Source organism: Sus scrofa, chromosome 6, assembly GCF_054392235.1.
Source record: "Sus scrofa isolate SSC_HxYL_T2T_F1_AM1 chromosome 6, Sscrofa_HxYL_maternal_Yorkshire_Landrace_v2.0, whole genome shotgun sequence".
Taxonomy (NCBI): Eukaryota; Metazoa; Chordata; class Mammalia; order Artiodactyla; family Suidae; genus Sus; species Sus scrofa.
Window position 1 is genome coordinate 92,657,287 of NC_139388.1, and position 23,311 is coordinate 92,680,597.

Here is a 23,311-nt window from a genome sequence, read left to right on the forward strand (position 1 = left end):
CCTCACTCACCGCTGGGCCTGGGGGACCTGGGAGGCCTTCAGATCCTGGTGGGCCCTGGTGACACAAAGGAGCAGAATGGGTCACTCTGATGGGGGGGGGAGATCAGGGGACAGGGCACAGAGCAGAGGCACAAACGCGGTGGGAGGCCCCTTTGAGCCAGAGGACTCCTCTCCCTGGTCTGTTCAGGTGTCCCTTCCCTTGCTTGAGCTCCTGACTCAGCCTTTTAATGAGTCCTGCCATCTCTTGGCTCACTCCAACCCAGCCAGCACCTGGCTGCCATCTCCTCTTCTTCAACACAGCTCTGATAACCTTCTCCTGCTCCATCACCCTCCATGGCTCCCCTCTGCCAACCGAAGGAGGCGCACACTTGCCACCCAGGCTGGGTTTTGAGGCATCCTCTGATCTGATACCTACCACCCTTTTCTGCTTCACTCCCCTCTCCCTTTCTTATCTTCTGCCTTGCTTGGTCAGACCGCCATTCCCTGAACACTACACATTCATATAGCAGGCCGTATATTTGTATATTCTGGGCCTTTGCACGACTGTCCCCTCTACCTAGAATGCCCACCATCATCCCTTTCTAGGTCTCTTGAAATCTTACCAAATCATTAGAAAGCTCGAATCTGTTCCTGAGGTGCCCCCACCCCTGGCCTCTCCCTCTGGGACTCCCCCACACAAACAACCACGTGTCCCCCCTCCATCCCCACCCTGGCACTCCATTCAGGGCTCAGCTCAAAGGCCACCTCCTCGGAGAGGCCTCTCTGCCCCTGATTCATGCATCCTGTCTGTGGCTCCAGCTCCTCACCCTGCTTGATTTTCTTCACCCGTCCTTTCTCTCATAATTCATGTGTATCTGTTTACTCATCTGTTATCTGCCTGCCCCACTGGAATGAGAGCTCCATGAGGGCCAGGGGCGCAACTGCCTCTTTTATCCGAGGAGGCAGCCTCAGAACAGAGCCTGACACCCTGAAGGCCCATGAGAAAGATTTGTGACTGAATAGATGCACCATGGGGTTTGCTACACCGCAGGGGGTCTCACTGGTCTGTGTGAGGGGGAAGGTAGGACAGAGGCTGGGGAGGTTTGTCACAAACAGACTTAAGTGCAGGTCCAGGCTCTGCCCTATTTCACTAACTAACTGCAGGATCCTGGGTGAGCCATGTCACTTTGTGAGCCTGTGTCCCCATCTCCTGGGCTCAGTATGGGCCTGGCATACTGGCCCTGTGAGGGGCAGCCCTGGGCTGCTGGGGACAGGCACAGTGGCTGAGTGGGGTCCAGAGTCTCCAGCCTGGCTCTCTGGCCCTGTGGACATAGGAGGTTGGGGGGGGTCCCTGGGGGTCCCCCCAACCAGCCAAGCTGATTCAGACCCCCTTTCCCTCAGGCAGCCCTTCCCTCTGTCTTCAAGAAACTGGTTGGGATTCTCCTTGAAGCTTCCGCCCCCGCAGCAGCCACCAGCCGGCAGCGCAGACTGCTTGAGACGCAGCTGGAATGACTCAGGGGGGTCTGGAAGCTGGGGTCACGTCTCCCCCTTTACGGGCGGCTGGGAAGCTCTCCAGGCGGCAGGCAGGCAGGCGGAGGCGGCAGGCAGGGACCAGCCATTTGAAGCCCTTCCTCCCGCCCCGAGGAGGGAGCTGCACTCACCGATTCTCCCTTCTCTCCCGGGGAACCCGCGTAGCCGCGCTCCCCCTTGATGCCCTGACAAGCAGCAAAGAGACAAGGAATTAGCCCCGTGGCCCACCAGGCATGGTGCTGATGCGAGGGGTGGAGACTGCAGCTGGCATGAAGGCTGGCATTTAGACACAGATGGCACGAGGCTAGGGGACCAGAGCCGTGGGCTATTCCCAGAGCTGGAGTGCCATGGCAGCCTCCCACTGCTGCCAGTGGAAAGTGGGTCGTGGCCACCTGAAAGGGGCCTCCCCAACTCTCCCCCACCCCCCAGGATGGAGCCCTCAGTCCTCTGCCAGTCTGGGCCACTCAGGGTGCAGAGAGACTGGCCTTTAATGTGCACTGACTGTAGTGAGCCCCCGAAAGCCCCCGAAAGCCGAGAGGTGAGCCAAGCTCCACCACCATGGGGGCTCTGGACAGACAGCATGGCAGAGACACCAGCTGAAATGCTCAGAAAGGAGGGAGCCCACTGTGGACATCCCATGCTTGGGGGCCTGTCCTGACCACCACCCCCGACTCTGGTACTCTCAGAGCCCGAGTCCCCTCACTCACAGGCAGTCCTGGGGGGCCCATGGCACCTGGGTAGCCAGGTTGCCCTGGAGGACCCTGCAAAGACAAGGAGACATGATGGACCAGCCCCCCCGCTCCCCAACATTTCTGTTCCCTTCCCTGGGCATGAGGGTGGCCAAGACCAGAGAGTCTGAAGCTGACCCTCAGCAGATGCCCATCCACCCCACTCCAGTACAGCACCACCTTGGGCCATTTCCCTCAAGTCCAGCTCCCCTCGGTCCCATCATAGACCCAGAACCCGAGAGCTGAGCCCCAGGAGGCGGCCCAGGGAAGGGGAGGATGAGGATCCGGGGTGCGGAAGGGGGAGGGGCACACTGAATGCTGCAGGAAGAGGGAGGGAGAAAGCCCCCTTACAGGGAGCCAGGGCACAGGGAGATCAGCTTCCTTTGATCCTGCGGGGGTGGGGAGACCCCCATACTGAGGGAATCAGGCTGAGAGGCAAAGAGTTTCAAAAGAAGGAGCCCACCTCCCCCCTTCCACTGAGCACCTTCCCGGGACCCAACCTCCGTCCCCCCAGGGCTCTTCATGTAGCTCCGTCCCTGTCCCCTCCTCTTACCGGTTCCCCCTTCTCTCCCGTCAGGCCCCTGAGGCCTCGCTCTCCCTGAAGACCCTTGGAGAGAAAAATCATGAGAAACTGCCGGGGAGGGCAGTCCCACCCAGCCCCTGACTCCTTCCCCCTGCTCCGCAGCCCTCTGATCCCATTCGAGGCAAAGGTGGGGGGCTGCTAGTGGCCCCCTTAGGGTCCCCAGCAAAGTGACCATAGGGGGTGCTTCCAGAAGGGTAACTATCAGTGGCATAAATTCCCATATAAGGGTGCCCGTCAGGAGCGTCCCCCCCTAAGACAGGTCACCACAGAGATATGCCTGTCCAGGTGGGTGACTCTCAGAAGGTACTTCTCGGGTGACAGTCATTGGTGTGCCCTGCTGTGATCACTGTCTGGGGTGTACCTTTAGGAGGGTGACACATGTTCCCTTTGAGGGGCACCTGTCAGGAAAGGCGTCCCTAGAGTGATGCTCCCACCAAAAGTTGTCACCTGACACCCAACACTTACCTGTCCCAGCCCCCACCCAAGCCCCAAATCACCCCTTAGGGATGCAGGGGAGGGCCACGGGAAGGCTCCCTCCAGAGCAGTCCCTGTCACTTTTTAGGTGGAAAAGGATATCTATTTCAGTCAAAGCCAGAGTCCCCAGCCCCTGCACCTCACCCTGGCCTTCAGAGATGCATTGCACTGGTAAGGGGCCATGTCTGCCCCTTCTCCCTTGTGCCCTCAAGAGACGGCGCCCAAACCTTTCCACAACACAAGACAGATGGCTAGACGGACAGATGGCCCCTTCACCCAAGCAAGCAGAAACAGACAAGGTCCGGCCAGGATGAGGACGTGGGGACAGATGGAGCTGCGACAAGGAGGGGCCCTGCTCCCGAGCCTCCATCACCAGGCCTGGGAGGAGAGGAGCCAGGCCCCAGGAACACGAAATCTGACAAACGGGAGGTTAGTTTCCATGACCCAGGAGGGAGCAACAGTGAGGATGGGGATGATTTAAACATACTTGTGACGCTGACGAAGGCAGAGCAATTAACGACACCTGGCAGAAGGTGGCGGCCAAGACCCTGGGCACAGAGGGGCAGTGCCCCACAACACCCAGAAACCCTACCGCTGGCATCACATGCCCAGCCTCAGAGCAGACTGGGACCGGAGCCAAGGCAGAGGAAAGGAAGAGGAGGAAGTTTCCTCTAGGACGACGGGAAAGGTTGCAAGCATGGCCGCCTTGAAATCCCTGGGGTGCCTCTGGACAGCCCTGCCAAGCAGCAGGGCAGCAAACCCGTGCCAGCCTGCAGTGTGAAGGCCTAAAGCTTTGGCATCTCCACCGGGCTCTGTGCCAGGTGCCTGGCAGGGCCCCAAGAACTACTTTCAGCAAATCTTCAGTCAACACCAAAGGTGGGAGAAGCAGCAGGCAGAAGTGAGAAGGGAGGGATAAAGGGGCCCCTAGAGGCACCAGCTTAATATAAGAAGGTAAAATAGCTCTGGAGGCTTTGGGGGAAGTGATGTGTGATTATGGGAGAGAACAAAAGGGAAACGGAAGAGGGGAGAAGAGAGTAGATGAGAGAGAGAGAGAGAGGGGAAGCAGGAGAAGAGGGAGGGGGGAAGATGGAGAGAAGTCAGAGCCTGGGAGGCTGTCTGAGTTGCTGGGACCTCAGGGAACCTGTGTCGTTAGCTACCCAGCCTGCAGGGGGACAACGACAAACACAGAGGAGGGAGGCCGGGCACGACAGGAAGGGATACAAGCAAAAGCCACAGAGACCTGGCTGGCGGGGGGAGGGGAGGTCGAGCAGCGCTAGGTTCTTACAGGCAATCCGGGGGAGCCAACAGCACCAGGAAAACCTGGGGGGCCCTGGTGGGAGAAACAGGCAGGTCACATCTCACAAGCACAGTACCCCTGGGTCACCATCTGGACCTGAGGGCGTCATGGGAATATGTTCAAGGCAGCTGGAAAAGAGATGCAGTGCCGAGTCTTGGCCCAGAAGACATCTCCTCGCCTCGGCTCCAGGAAGCCGGCTCCGCCGTCAGCGGAGATGCAAAACAGCCCCTGGTGGCGGCGTCAGACCGCCCTGCCTAGGTCCTCCCTAAGTGAATTCCCTTGCCAGTGTCATGCCTGTCACCTGACCTCCACGAGCCCCCAGGTGGAGGGCGCCCTTGTTCTAAGATGACTCTCACCAGCCTTTTTTTTTCTTTCTTTTTCCCTCCAGAGAAAGCACTGTCAGTTCTTCCAGGCTTTTCCAGTCACTTCTATGTTTCTGCCACATCAACACCACAGAGGACTCCAGGGCAGACGTCCCTCATCTGGCCTCTGGAGGCTTGTCCTAGAGAGGGCCCTACAGAGCGATGGAGGGCAGCTCCATCCCGGCCCCTGGCCCCTGTCTGAAGGTGGCCACTCGCCTTCCAGGCTTGCCCTGACCATGAGCCATTGTGCAAAACACAGCAGGGATGGGGCTGGGAAAACAAGGATGCGCCCGAGGGCCACCTCGAAGCAGGACCACAGGCAGAGCGGGAGGAGCAGGCCGGTTCTGGCATCAGGGAGTGGGAGACCCCAGTCCCCAGAGATGCTCTGACGAGGGAAAGGAGAGGCTGCGGACGGAGGTTCCCTCTGTCCTGCAGCTTCCCAGAGACAAGGCAGCAGAATGGTGCCTGGGCTTTCCAACCCCTTCAAAAGCCTCTCAAGCAGGCCAGGAAACCACAGATACTTACAATAGGGCCTGGAGGACCTGGGGAGCCCCTCATGCCAGGCGGACCCTGCAAAGGAAGCCAAGGGAAAAGGATAAAAAGGCTCAGGCCCCTCCAACCCCCCGGGGGAGCTCCACGGTGCTCCTCTTAGGCCACCACAGCCAGAGTCAACAGGCAGCTGCTGCCAGAGCAGGATGGTAAAGCTGACGTTAAACCTTTCTTTTGGTTCATTCGAAATCATCCAACAAACATTTATTGAGCAGCTATTATGTCCTGGGCACTGGTCCAGGCGCTGAGGACACAGCAATAAACAGAACGTTAATATCCGTGCCTCGTGGCGCTTACCCTCTAGGGAGAGGTGGACAGTAACAAATAGAACGGGGCGGGCACATAGGCGGTGCTCAGAAGACACCTGCAGCATGTCCCCAAAGGAAGGGAAGACACACTAAGTCAGAGGGTGACGGGGGGAGGCAGGGAGGGAGTCTGGGGTTTGAGGGGTGGTGTGGGGGCTTCCATTTTAGAGCGAGTGGTCAGGGAATAGCTCACTGAGAAGGTGACATTTGAGCAAAGCATTGAAGGGGTGAAGGAGCAGGCCCTGGAGAAGAGCTCCAGCCAGGCAGTGGGGAGGCAGAGTGGCTAGGGGACCAGAGCTGCAAGGAAGCCCAGGAACCAGGAGAGCAGGTGAGGACAGAGCAGTGAAGGGTGGCCGGTGACCTAAGGCCTCGAAGGCCCCCATAGGACTCCCAGTGAGGGAGCCACCAGAGGGCCCAGGAAGACTTTCGGAAGGAATGAAACTGCCCTCAGGAACGGAGGGTCGTGCCTGTGGAGACTCCAGCCCAGGCGAGGGCCCTGCTCTTACCTCTTCGCCTCTCTGGCCGGGCAGTCCCGGAGGACCGGGCAGGCCGGGGCTCCCCGCACAGCCTGGATCGCCCTCGCCATTGTCCCCCTGGAGCGGGATGGATGGTGAGTGTGAGCAGCCCCATGAGGCTGCGGGCGGGAGGTGATGAGGAGACGGAGGCCCACTCACCCGGGCCTCCTCGGCTCTTGGGTGCTCCCGCTCCATGAAGCACTGCGGAGGACAGCCAGAGGCCCTGTCAGCGGGGACGGCCAGGGGCTCTCCCCGCACCAGGGCCTCCCCATGCCCAGCCTCCTACCCGGGCGCAACTGTCAAGGCCTGGCACTCCGGGGATGCCCTGGGCTCCCTTCTCTCCATTTTCCAGGAGGGCCGCCGGGTGGGCCGTCTGCCCTAAACAGTCTCCACAGATGCTCTGATGAGAAAAAGGGGAGGGAAGCGGGGCCTGGATTGGAGAAGGCCAGGATGGGCCGTAGCTGGGCCCACGGCTCTGAACTCAGCCAGGGGGACCCTGCTGGCTGTCCCCCACCCACTCTCTTCCTCCCCGGGCATGTCCCTGAGGCAGCTTTGCTGCATCCTCAGGGGACCCGATCCCAACGCTGGCTTTGAGTTTCCTCCAGGAAGAAGCTCCAGTAGGGCCAAGCCAAAGCCACTTTCCAGACAGGCGTGTGGGAGGAGGCGGAGGGGCCCGCGGAGGGACCATCTGTCCCGGCTGTTCCTGAAACCTGCACCCACTGTGAGGACATGCCACGAGGATTTAGACTGAAAACGCCAGCCCCAAACACCAGCTTCTCTGCCCAGGGGAGCCAAAGAAACAGCTGCAGGAGAAGCCAGGCCCCTTCGCAGACGGCCTCTGGGACGGTGCCTGCCCTCCACTCCCCAGCAAATCCCGGCTGTCAGAGGCTCCCCAGTGGGCAGGGCCTGGCTGGAAGTCTTCCTGATAAGAAAGCCTTTTACCTGGAGGCGTTAACCTCTTTGGGTCACAGGCCTCTCTGAGAGTTTGTTGGAAGCTGTGGGTTCTCTTCTCCCTAAAATGAAACCTACTAGTGAAAACTAGACTGCAGGGAATTCCTGTTGTGGCTCAGTGGTAAAGAATCTGACTAGCACCCATGAGGACACAGTTTCAATATCTGGCGTCACTCAGTGGGTTAAGGATCCGGTGTGGCCGTGAACTACGGTGTAGGTCGCAGATGTAGCTCGGATCTGTCATTGCTGTGGCTGTGGCATAGGCCGGCAGCTACAGCTCCGATTGATCCCCTAGCCTGGGAACTTCCATATGCTGTGGGTGCAGCCCTTTTAAAAAAAAAAAGCCAAAAACGAAAACAAACTAGACTGCAGTTTCAGAGGATTCAGAAGCTAGCATCTATCCACAGTCTGGTGGGGTGTCCATGGGCCCCCAGACAGGAGCTGCTGCTCCACCTCCACTGTTTGCTGCAAAATTCAGTGATAATGGTTGTCATTTACTCAGTGCCCATGATGCCAGCCATGGCAACAGGCCTTTGCGCATTATCACATTCAATCCTGACAGTGCGATGAGGCAGGTCATCTTCATAAGCATCATGGAGATGAGAAAGCCGAGGCTCAGAGAGACGGCGTGACTTGTCTGAGGTAAGTGGGGCCATGGATTAGGCCTTGGTCTATCTGAGGGCGGAGTGGGCACTCTGTCCACAGGTCCAGGCTTCCTCTGGGCTGTGGGGGCCTGTGGGGGTCAGCACACCCTGGGCACCATCTGACCCCTTCTCCAGACCACACTTGGTTCCTGTTGGGGACCCTCTGTGGAATACCTGATGAAGTAGCCATCAGCTGAAATGTCACACAGAGAAATGTTGAATCCCTGCTCTTGGAGTCATACAGTCCCTTGTCCAAGAACAAGAGCTGGGGTTCGTGACCCAACCTCTGACTGCTGCCAGGAGGTTAACCTGACCTCAGCTGCTGCCAGGAGGTTAGCCTGACCTCAGCTGCTTCTGGAGATGACTGCTGACCAGGACCGGGGCTTTGGAGGCTAAGGCCAAGGCCTCTAAGGATGTAAAGCTGGAGGAGAGAAGGGTCCTGGTCTTGTCTCTAGAGGTGGCTGAGCAAGGAAGGGCTGTGTCACCCTAGTCCCCAGCATGGGGGGTCAGACTAGGCCACAGCTCTCAGGCATGGTCTTAAGGCTAGTGACACACTCTGGCACAGGTGGACTCACCCACCAGGCCCCAAGTCCCCTTCTTGCATCATTAGACTTGCTCTCAAATCCCATCTCCTCTCTGGATTCTTCCTGGATTGACCAAAGGGGCAGCCAAAGCCTTTGTCCAAGCCCCCGCCCAGTCTTTTTTTTTTTTTTAATATTTATTTATTTATTTATTTATTATTGAAGAATAGTTGATTTATAATGTTCTGTCAACATCTGCTGTACAGCAAAGCAACCCAGTCATACATATACATACTTTTTTTCTCATATTACCTTCTATCATGTTCTATCACAAGTGATTGGATAGAGTTCCCTTGTTCTTTACAACAGGACCTCATGGCTTATCCATGCAAATGTAATAGTTTGCATCTACTAATCCCAAACTCCCTAATTATTAGAGAAATGCAAATCAAAACTACAACAAGGTACCATCTCACATTGGTCGGAATGGCTATAAGTCCCCACTCAGTCTTATCATAGAACATAACTTTTGAAGCCCCTGCCTGACAACCCTACAAATGCACTTTAACCCTCCCTGCCCTGTCCTGGAGTGATGGGGGTGCAGGCCCTCAGTTGTGGCTGCTGCAGGGCAGGTCTCATGGTTACAAAGGCCCAGAGCACTCGTGGCCATTGGGTACCTTCGCAGGACTCCTTCAAACACCCATTCAGCAAACATGGACTGGGGGGTCTGCCATAAGCCGGCACTGCGCTCGGCCCTTAGACTGACGCATGGCACACACACTCCCCACAAACATTCCACCGGCAGCTCTCTGAGTCACACAGCTGGGCGCTTACTACAACCATCCCCTTAGGGAAACCCTGCCAGTTCCTGCTCCCTCCCTCTCTCCCTTACCTTAAGAAGGTGCTGTTCAATGGGCAAGGATCCCTGCAAAAGACAGAACGGAGGGCTCAGATGGGAGGGGAGGCGGAAGGAGCCAGGTGGAGCCTCGGGAACCACGTGGCATCCAGGCTTCTCCCAGCCTCCAAAGCAAGAGAGAAGAGGGACCCCCTTCCCCCACTGCAGCTAAGGGTGCTGGCCCGGCAGGCTCAGCCCTGTGAAGAGCAGGGGAGGCGCTGGACAATGAGCCGATGGTACCTACCAGTTCTGCAGTTAGCCCAGGCTGTCCTGGCAAACCGTTGTTTCCAGGCACTCCCTGCAGCCAAGAGGAGACTTGGGTAAGTGGATGCTTTCTTGAGCTCGAGGGTCACCCTGGTTTGTGCTCGCCATCCCCACAGCCTCTGCCCCTCATCCTGCAGAGCTGAGAGCCCTGGCTGGCAGAGGCTGGTGTCTATTCTTAGCTCAAAATTCTCCAAACCAGAGTTCCTGTCATGGCTCAGCAGAAACGAACCTGACTAGTATCCATGAGAATGCGGTTCAATCCCTGGCCTCACTCAGTGGGTTAAGGATACATCATTGCTGCGAGCTGTGGTGTAGGTCGCAGACACAGCTCGGATCTTCATTCCTGTGTCCGTGGCGTAGGCCGGCAGCTGCAGCTCCGATTGGACCCTTAGCTTGGGAACATCCATATGTCCCAGGTTTGGCATTAAAAATACCAAAAAAAAAAAAAAAGTCTCCAAACCGTTTGTAGGGGAGCTAAGGAGGCCTGGGGGTGGGACCCTCAAAACCAGTGCAACTGAGTTCTTCCTCTACATGGTAAGGCGGAGGGTCTTTTATATAGTAAATAATGATGGTTTCTTTCTGTGCTCAGTACTTTTCCTATATTTTCTCACTACATTCTCATATATATTCTCATGGAATCACCACAGTTGTCTTGGCGAGGTAGATGTTATCTCCATCTAAAAACAAGAGGAAGAACTCAGAGAAGTAAGTAATTTGCAAAAGGTCACAGGATGAGCAAGGACCACTGGCTTCAACCCCTCCTTTAACCACTATTTCAACATCATGCTCACACAGAGTGCAGGCTTGGGGGTCACACCCACACAAGCGCAAGTCCTAACTGCCTAACGGTGTAACTTTTGGTAGGTACCTGGGAAGAAAAAAAAAATCTCTGTGCCTTGGCTTTCTTTTCAGTAAAACAGGGATGGTTTACGGTGAGGCTTAAAGGAGATCATGGCTATAAGGAGCTTAGTACAGAGCCTGGCACGAAGGGATGCTCACATGAAACGTTTTGCCACCCAGATGCTGTTCGCCTTACAGACTCACAATGCACATTTGCATATTAAATAGTCCGTGGAGGCAGGGAGTTTGTTCGGTTTTAAATCCCCAGTCCCGGACCTGGAGGAGGTTGCATTAAATACTCGCCGAGTGAACGCACGGCTGCTCCCCCTGCTCCCCTGACACAGGATTTCCCTGGCTCGCTCTGAGAGCTGGCCTCCCTTCAAGTCCCAGCTCCCAGCAATAGAACATGTCACCTTCCCCGGCAGCCCACCCGATTTCAGGCCAGGTTCCACCAGGCCTGGGTCAGATCTGGGGTCTCCCCCGACCCCCACTCTGGCCCCTCCTGCACCCCATGTGATGTCATCCAGCCCTGCATGAGTTAAGAAGGTAAAGTGTTCAGAACAGCGCCCGGCACAGGGAAAACACCTTGACCGTGTCAATTACTATCAGGTCCCTAAATTATTGTTCACCCTCTGCTCCACTAGCTCAAGCCAGACACTTGGTAATGTCCTTTTCCTGTCCCCCCCAGTCCCCAGAACTATTTTTCCCACTTGTTCTACTGTAGAAGCTACCTACGCACTGTCTACCAGCTATAGGGCCTCACGATTCTCAACCTCCATGTCCCAGCTGGTCTTCTGAGGAAGGGATGTGGATTACACGAGGTGACAGGATTGGGGCTTTGGATGCTGCGTATCTCTGAGCCTCTTCCTGCATCTGAAGAGAGGAGCTGCAGGACCCTCCCTTCCTTGAAAGGGCTGCAGGAGATGACCAGGCTCCAGGACCTGCACACCGCCTGGCACTGGGCAGGTGCTCTCGAGCAGCAGCCTTGGCTTGGTCTCCGGCACTGGCACTGGACGAGGACTCTGATGCCTGGGACCAGACTCGCCGGCAGGCCCTCTTTTCTGCCTCATTCCCCGCATGTCTTGGCAGGGCCCACAGGACATCAGCTTGCGCTTGTTAGTGGGTCACTTTGAAATGGCTCTCACGCTTCCCCAAGCAAACTGCAAGCCACCTGCAGACTGATTCCCATTTCCTGGCAGTGCAGCAGGAAGCCTGGACACTTGGTAAAGGTGTGGCTGGCCTGTGGGGGATCCAGAGTTGGCTCTGATTCTGAGCTTACAATGAAGCAGAGACCTGGGATTCCCGACAGAGGCTCCCATCAGTAAAGGGGGCCCACCAGAGCAGATTCCCAGCCCAGGGTGGAAGGGGTGTATATAAAATCATCAGGGCAGGAATTCTTGTTGTGGCACAGCAGAAATGAATCTGACTAGTAACCGTGAGGTTGCGGGTTCGATCCCTGGCCTCGCGTAGTGGGTTAAAGATCTGGCGTTGCTGTGAGCTGTGGTGTAGGTCACAGACATGGCTTGGATCTGGTGTTGCTGTGGCTGTGGTATAGGCCAGTGGCTATAGCTCTGATTCAGCCCCTAGCCTGGGAACCTCCATAGGCCATGAGTGAGGCCCTATAAAGCAAAAATAAAAATAAAAATAAAAAATAAAATCACCAGGGTGGTGGGGGGTATGCTGGAGGTGGTGGTGTAGTTCGTAAAACGCTTCCATGAGATTCTGCTCTGCTTCTTCAGGGGAGAATCGCTCTTTGAGGAGCGGGGAACCAGACATGCAGAAGCCACTGTCTGGGCCTCCCAGGGCCCCTGGGAAGTGTGGCCTGGCCTGCAAACCTTGGGGAGCCGCCCTGCAGGGCAGCGGAGGGCAGAAGGAAGTGCTCTGCTCGGGAAAGCCCCAGTCCAGCGCTGCCAATTCCTAGCCGATGATCTCAGACAAGACACTGCCTCCCAGAGCCTCAGTGAGGCCTGCTGTGACTTAGGGATAAACGGCCTTCCTCCTGGAGTTAACGTAAGGCTCAAATGAATGAGAGAGGATGATGTAGAATCATGACAGTAGTTGTTGTGATGATGGCTAATGCCTTCTGAGCATTTACTATATGCCAGGCAGGGTTCTATACATTAGCATGCGTTAACCTTTTTTTTTTTTTTTTTTTTTTTTTTTTTTAATGGCCCCACCTGTGGCACATGGAAGCTCTCAGGCCAGGGACTGAATCTGAGGGGCAGCTTTGGCAGCACCAGGTCCCTTAACCCACTGCACTAGGCCGGGAATCGAACCCATACCTCTACTGTGACCTGAGCTGCTGCAGTCAGATTGTTAACCCACTGTGCCACAGCAGGAACTCTGCATAAACTTATTTATCACTCACAAAAGCCCCATGAGATAGGTTCTGTCATTATCTCCACTTACAGATGAAGGAACTAAGACACAGAGAGGGTAAGCAACTTACCCAGTATCACAGAGCTCACACATAGCAGAGCTGGGATTCAAAGTCAGGCTTCCCAGCTCTAGAACTCACACTCTAAACACCATGCCACACAGATGTCAATTCCTGCTGCTCTCCCCTCACTCTCTGGCCTCCTTCCTAGTCCCCAAACACGGCAGGCACATTCCTGCCCTCAGGGCCTTTGCACATGCTGCTTTGTCTACCAGGAATACTCTCCCTCACAGGCTCCCTCCTCATTTCCCTCAAGTTTTTTTCCTTTTCTTTTTTTCCTTTAAATCTTGACTCAAATGTCTCCTTCTTTTCAATACTTGTCTCAAACATGGTCCCTGGGCTATTCCCATTTTTTATCCTCACTTCTTACTTTAACTTTCTCATCAGCATGTAGCACTTTCTAGCATACTATATTTTATGTATTTCTCTTGCTTATCATCTGTGTCTCCTGCTAGAAAGCAAGCTCCTAGGGGGCAGAGATCTTTCTGTCTACTGCTGTTTCGCCAGCACCTAAAACAGTGCCTGGAAAACAGCAGGTGTGCAAAAAAAGTACTTGTTGCATGAATGGATGGTGAATGCAGCTTCAAAATGCAGCTCAAGACGGTGAGCTCTGTAGCAGCGTCCCGGATTGTTAGCTGACTCAGAGTCTGGGTTCCTGACAGCTGACGAAGGTCTGAGCTTGGCCCGGGTGTCAGTGCTGAGCCTGGGCTGCACGCAATGGGCATTCCTCCAAAAGAGGCTGGGAGTACACACCAGTGGGCCCTCCTGACCACTCTGGGAAGCAGCAGCGCAAACACTGAGAAATGACAAGTACATGGTCGGGGCAGGGGAGCGGCACACTTGAGGTCCAGCACAGAGCATGCGCCCTGCCTCCCTGCCCCTAAGCCCCTCCTCCTCTTCTCTCCCCTTACCTGCAGCCCAGGCATTCCAGGGGGTCCTGGTGGTCCAGGAACACCCGGGGGACCCTGAGGGAAAGACGGAATCATCAGACCCAGAAGAAAGCTCTGCCCCATCACTGGGGGCAGTGGTGTCAGGATGGGCAAGCCTTGGGGCGCTGGCAGAGAGACAGAGGAGACAAGCGACACACACCTGCGGGCCCGGCTGCCAGGAGCTGCCCATCCAAAGTCCCGGAGCACCCTGGGTGGGAGTGGGGGTCGCAAAAGAAGGGGAGAGGTTATAGGCAACGTCCACACCAAGCGCAGGGCTGCATGGGGAGGCAGCTGGCCGGGGGGGCAGGGGCCCGTGCATCTTGGGCACGAGGCAGGAAGCCAGGCCTCTCCCCCCGACTGGGGGGAAGGCTCTCGGCACCACTTACCGGCATGCCAGAGAAGATGGGGTCCCCTCGGGAGGGGCAGGAACACTCCCCTGGCTCGCCCTGAAAAGACAAGAGCCTTAGTTAAGAGGGGTGTGGGGCGAGGATGGAGGACCCTCTGAAAACTGGCAGCTGGGAGGCAAAGCAGGCTCTAGAGATATAAAGGTAGGGTTTGAGTCCAACGCCCCTGGACAATCTGCTCAGCCTCTCTGAACCTCAGTGTCCCCAACTGTAAAATGGGGATAATGAGACCTAATGCGTAGACTGTCACATGGATGAAATGGATGAATGTATAGAGTTCCTGTTGCGCGCCAAGCGCTTAGCAAACTATGGCTCCTGCTCTTACTACGGTTTGAGCTTCACCGTCCTCTTCCACTGCACAGGTATTCAGCCCCATTCCCCTTGGCCCAGCCTGACTTCCATGCTCTTCTCTCTTGGTCCCTCCCATCCCTGTCCTCTCAGTAGCCCTTCTGAACTCAGTTCCTTCCCCTGTCCTGCGACCCAGCACCCCTCTGAAAATGCAGCTTCCCCGCCCCTGCCCTGCCATGGGGGCCCCGGAGCTCTCTGGGCCTCCTGGGATCCTGGTTGAGTTCCGGGCCAGCAACCAGATGAAGTGGGAGGTGTTTGGGGCCCGTGCAACCTGGAACCAGGGAGCTGGTGAGTGTCAAGGAGACCAAGATGATTCCTCAGCACCACCCTCCAGTCCAGGGCCACGACCCAGCGCACAGGGTCCCCTGGGTGGCAGGGTTCTAGAGGCTGCAAATTTCCCAAGAGTATTGGTCACAGGTCCCTGGGACTCACCTTCTCTCCCTGTGATCCCTTTTCCCCCTGCAGGGAAGAGACACAGAGAGATGAGCAGATGGCGGTGTGGAGCAGGGCCCGCTGCGGCTTCCAGTGCCCTAAGCCATGGTACTCACCGGCATCCCTCTGGCTCCTGGAAGCCCAGTCTCTCCTTGTTGCCCACGAGGGCCCTGAAGTGAGAGAGCCCAGGGTCAGGGGCAAGGCTGGAGGGCAGCCAGCCATCTGGCCCACCAGAAAGGCAGGGAGATAGGATAAACAGAAGCAGCGCCAGTCTCCCCTGGAACCCACATCCTAGTGCCCATGTTCCAGAGGGAGAGACTGAGGCCCCAGAGACAAGGAAAGGAGGAAGGAGGAAGAAGGCTGGCATTTCTGGAGCCCCTTCCGGGTGCCAGACCCTGGGCCGAACGCCTGTCGGAGAGCGCTGGATGGGATTACCCCCGCCCAGCCCTGCAGGATGCTATTGCTCCATTTCACGGGTAAGGGAACTGAGGCTTAAAAAGATTTTGTAAGAGACCCAATAGCATGACTGCAGCCAGGTCTGTGCGGCCCAAAGTCCCCACTCTGGCCTCTCTCCCTTTAGTGCTCGACACACACTCTCCACTGGAAAAGTTCTCATGGTTGACTTAAGGAGGAGGTAGGAATTTCAGCTCTAATTTGTCAACAAGGAACTGAAGACTCTGAGAGGCTGTCACTTGCCTAAGGTCACACGACTAGTGAGTGTGGGCCCGGGACTGGAAAGCCTCCCAGATGGGATTCGGCCTGAGAGAAGCCAGTCTGGAGAGGTCAGGGGGCCCCACAGGGCCTTCAGATGGGCACTCTCTTGTGGGACATGCCACCTTTGCCCACGGCCATCGAAGCTCCCCGAGGACCAGGGCCACCATCATCTCTACCTCTGCCTGGAACAGGGGCTCCCTGGGCCAGGCAGGGACCGTGACCACCCAGCTCTACTAAGCGACCCCACTGATGGTAGGAACCTGGGCAAGGCCATGGACCCTCTGGGCTTCTGTGCACCCTCAGGTGGAATCCATTAGGGGTCCCCAAACTGGACCTGGAATTTCTCTAGGGATCCATAATGATAGGAAAAATATGGCTCAATATACTATTTTCAACATTACCAAAAGCCTAAGAAAAATTATACATTTGCCCACAACCTGGCACAGCACAGGCTGGCTGAAAGGCTGCATTTCTTTGATTTAGGCTAGAATTATATCATCTTGTAAAATTCTAGTGGGTTCATGTGGAGTCGAAGCTGACTATTATATGAGTCTTTGATGAATAAAAATGAGGAAATGCGTTTATTATTACCTAATCTATGCAATTTGTTCAACAGACACAGTATTCAAAACATGGGCATCATTAGCAGGACGGTAATAAAGAGAAGTCCTTGAGGGTGACGAGGTTGGAAGTATTGCTGGTCTAGATGGACCTGCGCTAGCCAGGATGGGGGCCAAGAGACACACTTGGCTTTTTTTTTTTTTTTTTTTTTTTTTTTCCTTGCTTGCTTTTAGGGCCGTACCTACGGCATATGGAAGTTCCCAGGCTAGGGCTCAAACTGGAGCTGTAGCCACTGGCCTACAGCGCAGCCACAGCCAAAGGGATCCGAGCTGTGTCTGCGACCTATACCACAGCTCACGGCAACGCCAGATCCTTAACTCACTGAGTGAAGCCAGGAATCGTACCCACATACTCATGGATACCAGTCAGAATCATAACCCGCTGAGCCACAAGGGGAACTCCCCACATGTGGCTATTTAAATTTAAAATAGTTCCCACCGTGGAGCAGCAGGTTAAGGATCCCGCACTGTCTTTGCAGAGGCGTGGGTTTGATCCCCGGCCTGGCACAGTGGGTTAAAAAGCATCCGGCATTGCTGCAGCTGCGGCATAGGTTGCAGCTACAGCTCAGTTTTGCTCCTTGGCCCAGGAACTTCCCCATGCCATGGCTGCAGCCAACAAAGAAATAAATGAATGAATGAAATGAAATGTAAAATTTAGCTCTTCAGACGCACTAGCTACATTTTGAGTGCTCAAAGACCACATGGGCTGGTGGCTAGGTCTCAAGCAGGGAAGGAGAGAACTTTCAGCATCTTCGCAGAGCGTTCTATTGGACGGCACTGGTTTAGATGATCCCAAATGACTCCAAGGTTTGAAGTGGGGGTTGGGGCATGTACACACGGGCTTTGAGTGAGACAGACCCGGGTGCAAGTGCTTCAGTTTCCTCATCTGTGAAATGGGGCTAATGAGAACTGTTCCCTGACAGGGTTGTTGCGAGGATTAAGTGAATATCTATTCAGAGCTTAGCACAGGGCCTCAGCCTTGGTCCCTGCTCAAAAAATCATGACGTTGGACATTGTCACTGTTCAGGTGCCCCCCTAAAACAGGGTGGTCTTCCTTCCCCAAGGCTGGGCTGGGCTGAGGCCTCCCTCCTCCACCCCTCATGCTGCTAGGACAGGCAGGGTCAGCCCTGTGCCGTCTTCCCAGTGAAAATGCCCTTGGTCCCAGCAGGGTCCCCAGGGTGGAGTGCAGAGAGGGTCCTTACCGGAGGCCCAGAGACACTGGCACCAGGAGGTCCTACAGGCCCAGTGGCTCCTTTCACCCCTGGAGAGCCCTGTGGAAGAGAGGGTGCAAAGGTTGCAGAGGCAGAGTTTGAAGCTGGCTCCAAGCCAGTGGGAGATACCAGGTTTTGGGCAGCCCTCTGACAAGCATCACTCAGTTCCCGCATCCCAGTGCCAGGACATTCCAGAGCATTACAAGTCTAGAGCCCAAGGAGGCAGAGGCTCACCTTGGCACCCTTCCCTCCAGCAGGGCCAGGTGGTCCCTGAGGTCCCGGAGGCCCCTGCAGATGGAAGCGCAGTTAGTTATCTCCAGGCTGGAGGGGCCCTTTTCCCTCCCAGTCTCCTCCAGGCCCGAGGCAGACGTACCTGAGTGCCAGGCAAGCCCTGGGCTCCAGGCTCCCCCTGCAAGTCAGAAAAGGCAAACTGGGCCACAGCTGCCTGTGCCAACCTGTCTTACTGGCAGACCTGGTCTGGGGTGGGGTGTCTGCCAGCCCAAACTCAGGAGAGCTCAGCAAGGAGACTCTGAGGGTCAGAGAAGGGCAGGGAGTCAAAACCAAAGTCCCATACAGAAGCAATGGCAGGCCAACTAATTCCTAATTCTGCTGCCCAACTCCCCAGAGCTATGCCCTGGAGCATCAGGGGACAGGGAGAACTCTGAGGTTTGGGAGGGGAACGGGGGTGAGCCCCTGGCTAATGGGAGTGTGGGGAAGCAAGCAGGCAAAGGTAAGGCTGGAGACTCACCTGGGACCCTTGGACTCCCACTCCTGGAGGCCCAGGCTCTCCCTGAAGAGGCAGAAGGACAAGCCTGGGCATAAGATTCTCCACTCACCCCTCGCCCCTGCCCCACCCCTCCTCCTTAACCTCTTCCACTCCATCGTCTTCCTGCCCTGAAGCTGATCTCCATTCCCCACACCAGCCCCACTGCCCTCAGGTATCCCCCCACCCACCCCCACATTGTGGCAGCCCAGGCCCCCACACTCTCACATACCTGTATGCCCTTCAGTCCTGGGGGCCCTTGAACTCCAGGTAGACCAGGCTGGCCCTAAAAGACACAGGAGAGCCATGGGTCCCACAGGAGAAAGGGGGCAGGAGGGAGAGAAGGAGAGCCCAGGCAGGGAAGGGCAAGAGAGAGGGTAGCCAGAACTCACCGGTTTCCCAGGCCGGCCCACACCTTCTGGCCCCTGATCTCCTTTCGGGCCTGGCTTTCCAGGCTGTCCCGCCATGTTGGTCATCGCCCCCTGCAGGCTGGGGCAGGCAGTGCAGCCATCACCCTGGTCAGAGATGAGCGCAGGCAAGAGCCGGTGAGCCAGGCCTGGCAGCCCGGCTGGGAGGAGGCACCGGAAAGGGGGTCCTTGTGCCTTTCTGAAAGCTCTGTCTCTCCACTGTCCCCACCCCAGCCTGGGATATCAAAATCGGCTCCTGACACTCCCAGCTCTCCTCCCTGCCTCAGAGAAGAGCTAGGCGCCTCCACCTAGAGATTCTGGCATCCCACACGGCTTGCAGCCTGACTCCAAGTCTCCCCTCATTAGCTCTTAGCCCGATTTTTTTCTGCTCATGCAACACACCGCCCCCTGCCTGACTGACCTTTTCTCCTTTTGGCCCCGCAGGGCCCCGGACACCAGGCTCTCCCGACAATCCCGGCTGCCCCGTGGTGCCCGGTATTCCAGGATCTCCAGGATTCCCAGCATCACCCTATAAGGAGTCAAGTTCAAGGAGGGCGGAGGTGACCCAGATGGGGGTAGGGTGCCCTCCTGAACCTGTAGGCACTCAGAGTCTTTCCTGGGACTGGGGGGTAGGCAGGGAGCAGAGAGTGGGCACAGGGCAATCAGGATTGGGAGGTGGGGAGGGCATCTGAGAGGCACCCTCTGAGTTCTCTTACCTTCTGCCCCTTCAATCCACGCTCCCCGGCCTTGCCCTGAGGAGAAAGCATTTCTAGCACCCATTCACTCGTCCTAGACGCCCTTATGTATCTGGCACAGTGTTAGACCCGAGGAATATGCAGCATACAAAACAGACCAAATTCTCTGCTCTCATTCTAGTGAGCAATCCGGTATAGATTAAGAGAAGAGGAGTTCCCATCGTGGCGCAGTGGTTAACGAATCCGACTAGGAACCATGAGGTTGCGGGTTCAATCCCTGGCCTTGCTCAGTGGGTTAAGGATCTGGCGTTGCCATGAGCTATGGTGTGGGTCGCAGATGCAGCTGGGATCCTGTGTTGCTGTGGCTCTGGCATAGGCCGGTGGCTACACCTCCGATTAGACCCCTAGCCTGGGAACCTCCATATGCCTCGGGAGGGGCTCTGGAAAAGGCAAAAAGACAAAAAAAATAAAAAAAAGAGAGAGAGAGAGAGAGAGAGAAGAGTCTTGAGCCAGACTCCCTGGCCTGCATGATTCTGGGCAAGTCATTTAACCTGTCTGTGCCTCAGTTTCTTTATCTGTCAAATGGGGATGATAAAAAGAGCATCAGCTTCTACCCTGTAGGGTTCTTGTGAGCTTAGACACGCTGATGTGTGGGAAGCAGTGCACAGCCCATAACATACACTCCGTCAGCATTCACTGCTATTAGTGAAGCAGTAACAATAATAATTGCCACCGTGGTAATTATCTTTTCTTGAATGCTTATTGTGTGCTGTTAAGTGCTTCACACACATTGTTCCCAGGCTTTACAACAATCCCATGTGTAGGAAATGAGGCACAGAGGGGAAAAGTAACTTGCTCAAGTCAAAGAGCTAGTAAAAGGCAGAGCTGGACTTTGAACCCAGACCTGTCTAGCCCCAGGGTGGTGTTCTTTCTGCACACCTGACCATGCTGTGCCCCAGCTCCCCAGAGGAGAGGACAGAGGCACCAACCCCTCTTCACGCTCCCATCTGCTCCCCACTGCGAAGGGAGCCTAGTGATCCAGGCGGCCCCCGCCCCCCTCTCCACATATCCTGCCAGCATCCCACCCCCACGGGCCCCAGAACTCACGTGTTTTCCTGGCAGGCCAAAGCCTGGAGGGCCAGGCTCCCCCTTCTTTCCAGGAGGCCCAGGCAAGGCCACCACGTGGCTGTCCTCCTCCTGATGCTGGAACAGGGCTGGGCATGGCTCACAAGGCTCTCCCTGCCAAGCAAGGACACAGGGTTGGGGGACCCTAGGCCAGGCTTGGAATCGGGGGCTGGGCAATGAAGCCAGGCCTGACACAGCACCTGTGCCAGGCCAAGGATATCTCAGGAGAGATTGACGGAAAATAGGTAAAAAGCAAAGATGGAGGCCAAGGCCCCAGGAGTCCTGAGCATCATGCGGAGGAATCAGATGTTACCCTCAGGCAGTGGGGAGCCTCAGAGGGTGTGAAGTAGAGCAAGACAGGCGTGTGTTCAGGACTCCGCCCTGGCTGCGGCGTGGGCAATGTCTCAGACTCACCTTCTCCCCTTTGATGCCTGTGGGTCCCACCGGCCCTGGAGGCCCCTGTGTGATAAGAAGGCACGTGTGATGCCTGGCATCAGCTTTTGCTGCGCTGGAGCCTATGGTTGCCCCATCTTCCACCGTGTCCTCCTCCCCAGAGCAGTTGCCACCCAAAGCTCACTTACCGGACTGCCGGCTGGCCCCGCCTCCCCGAAATTACCCTGAGAGCAAAGCAGAGAACACAGGGTCAAGGTGGGGAGGCAGACAGATGCTATGTCACTCCCAAGGCCCAGACTGCAAAAGGAGCTCCTTGGGACCTCCCATGGGCCCCCTCATTTCCCAGCTAGAGAAACCAAGACCCAGACAGGGAAAGGGATTTTCCCAAGGTCCCCAGGGGAGTCTGTGGCCAGCCTGTGTCACAGCCTCACTCAGCAGAACCCCAGCTTCAGCCTCAGCCCTGACCCGGCACACAAAGATCATGGATTCATTAATCCAAGAGATCCTTGCTGGAGCCCTGGATGCGCTGTGTACTGGGCAAGGTGCAGTAGGTAGCAATGAACGGCACAGACAAACACGCCTGTGGAGCTTACACCCTTGTGGGGATGCTAAGAACTTTTGAATAATAGTAACTATGAATAGCAATGAGTGCTGTGAAGGAAATAAATAGGGTGATGAGACAAAGTAGATGGGGAGGCTTTTTTTTTTTTTTTTTTTTTTTTTTTTATCTTTAGGGCTGCACCTGCAGCATATAGAAGTTCCCAGGCCAGGGGTTGAATCAGAGCTACAGCTGCCAGCCTACACCACAGCCACAGCAACGTGGGATCCAACCTGCGTCTGTGACCTACACCACAGCTCAAGGAGACACTGGACCCCTGAGTGAGGCCAGGGTCAAACCCGCATCCTCCTGGATACGAGTCAGGTTTCGTCACTGCTGAGCCACAATGGGAACTCTAAGGGAGGAGGCTGTTTTAGATAGGATGGTCAGAGAAGGGTTAACCACAATTATTATCAGAAAGACAAGACTAAGGCCGGCCAAGGAAAGAACAGGGGGAGGTAGACAGGAAAGATGTCCTAGACAGTGGGAGCCATAGGTACCAAATCTAAGAGGTGGGGACAATCTTGATTGACATACTGCAGAAAGGAAGGAGGGCAGTGCATAGAAAGCCCAGGAAATAGGAGGAGCAGAACCAGATGGACCTGCAAAGGCAGGCAGGGCCAGGCTAACGCCTAACATTAGGCATTAGCAGACCTTTTGTACAAAGTCGAGTCATAGAAGGATTTAAGCAGGGAAATAATGTAACCTGAGTTTGATTTTTGGTTTTGGTTTTTTTTTTACACAAAACCACATTAGCCACTGGGGAAAAAAGCTAAAGAGCCACAGTGGCCACAGGCAGGCCAGCTAGGGGGATGCCACCACCATCTAGGCCAGAGAAGATGGGACCCAGACTAAGTGGCGGTCATGGCGGTAAGCAAAGCGGGGGGGAGTTGAGACAGATGCTGTGTCAGGACTGTCAGGTGAAGGAGACGGTATGGAGACAGGAGGAATCAAGGCTACTGCCAGAATTGGGGATCTGAGGAGGTTTGAGGTGCTGGATATACACCATTCACAGAGAGGAGAAGAACTGGAAGGGGAAGCAGATGTGGCGCAGGGTCCAAATCTCCATCTGAGAAATGACAGGTGTGGTTTGCCTGATAGAGCTGCGTCTGAACATACATTCTACTGTGTCTCACACTGGAACACTTGTACACCCACAGAACCCCTCATCTGAGTAACACTGCGTTACAAGTTCAGTGCTGTCATTTGTCTCTAATGCAACCCACAAACATAACTGTTCACATGGGCACTGAAATTAAGTGACCCAGCCAGGTAGTGAAGATGACAGATTCTGGAGCCAGACTCCCCGGGATCAAGCCTAGGTCTGCACCTAATAACCCATGTGACTTTGGGCCATTCACTTGGCCTTCCTGGACCTCCGTTTCCTCAGCCATAAAATGGGAATAATGCTGCAGACTATACCACAAAGCTACAGTCATCACAACCATATGGTACTGACACAAAGACAGAAACATAGATCAGTGGAACAGGATAGAAAGCCCAGAATTAAACCCACGCACCTACGGGCAACTAATCTATGACAAAGGAGGCAAGAATATACAATGGAGAAAAGACAGCCCCTTCAATAAGTGGTGCTGGGAAAACTGGACAGCCACATGTAAAAGAATGAAATTAGAACACTTCCTAACACCATACAAAAAATAAACTCAAAATGGATTAAAGACTTAAATATAAGACCAGATACTATAAAACTCTTGGAGAAACATAGGCCAAACACTCTCTAACATTAACCATAGCAACATCTTCTCAGATCCACCTCCTAGAATAATGACAATAA

At 55.5% G+C, this 23,311-nt stretch overlaps 1 protein-coding gene across 23 annotated transcripts in view; it reads right to left on the reverse strand.

Annotated features, from left to right (window-relative positions):
* COL16A1 (collagen type XVI alpha 1 chain) overlaps positions 1 to 23,311 on the reverse strand; it is a 65,871-nt gene that overhangs the window by 14,251 nt on the left and 28,309 nt on the right. For 3 of the 23 annotated variants that reach the window (XM_021095778.2, XM_084963669.1, XM_021095777.2), the window contains 27 exons: positions 21,104 to 21,139; positions 20,937 to 20,981; positions 20,505 to 20,636; positions 19,419 to 19,454; positions 19,124 to 19,231; positions 18,688 to 18,810; positions 18,528 to 18,581; positions 18,281 to 18,322; positions 17,906 to 17,941; positions 17,767 to 17,820; positions 17,524 to 17,592; positions 15,104 to 15,157; positions 14,988 to 15,014; positions 14,190 to 14,249; positions 13,964 to 14,011; positions 13,786 to 13,839; positions 9,578 to 9,631; positions 9,331 to 9,363; positions 6,609 to 6,722; positions 6,482 to 6,523; positions 6,314 to 6,400; positions 5,479 to 5,523; positions 4,580 to 4,624; positions 2,791 to 2,844; positions 2,217 to 2,270; positions 1,641 to 1,694; positions 11 to 55 (listed from right to left, as the gene is read on the reverse strand). In XM_021095778.2, coding sequence (XP_020951437.1) covers positions 11 to 55; positions 1,641 to 1,694; positions 2,217 to 2,270; positions 2,791 to 2,844; positions 4,580 to 4,624; positions 5,479 to 5,523; positions 6,314 to 6,400; positions 6,482 to 6,523; positions 6,609 to 6,722; positions 9,331 to 9,363; positions 9,578 to 9,631; positions 13,786 to 13,839; positions 13,964 to 14,011; positions 14,190 to 14,249; positions 14,988 to 15,014; positions 15,104 to 15,157; positions 17,524 to 17,592; positions 17,767 to 17,820; positions 17,906 to 17,941; positions 18,281 to 18,322; positions 18,528 to 18,581; positions 18,688 to 18,810; positions 19,124 to 19,231; positions 19,419 to 19,454; positions 20,505 to 20,636; positions 20,937 to 20,981; positions 21,104 to 21,139 — 1,605 coding nt within the window. Of the gene's footprint in view, positions 1 to 10; positions 56 to 1,640; positions 1,695 to 2,216; positions 2,271 to 2,790; positions 2,845 to 4,534; positions 4,625 to 5,478; positions 5,524 to 6,313; positions 6,401 to 6,481; positions 6,524 to 6,608; positions 6,753 to 7,264; positions 7,336 to 9,330; positions 9,364 to 9,541; positions 9,632 to 13,785; positions 13,840 to 13,963; positions 14,012 to 14,189; positions 14,250 to 14,987; positions 15,015 to 15,103; positions 15,158 to 17,523; positions 17,593 to 17,766; positions 17,821 to 17,905; positions 18,062 to 18,280; positions 18,323 to 18,527; positions 18,582 to 18,687; positions 18,811 to 19,123; positions 19,232 to 19,418; positions 19,455 to 20,504; positions 20,637 to 20,936; positions 20,982 to 21,103; positions 21,140 to 23,311 lie in introns of those variants that run through there. The other 20 variants (XR_014807386.1, XR_014807385.1, XR_014807393.1 and 17 more) reach the window with 15 other exon arrangements.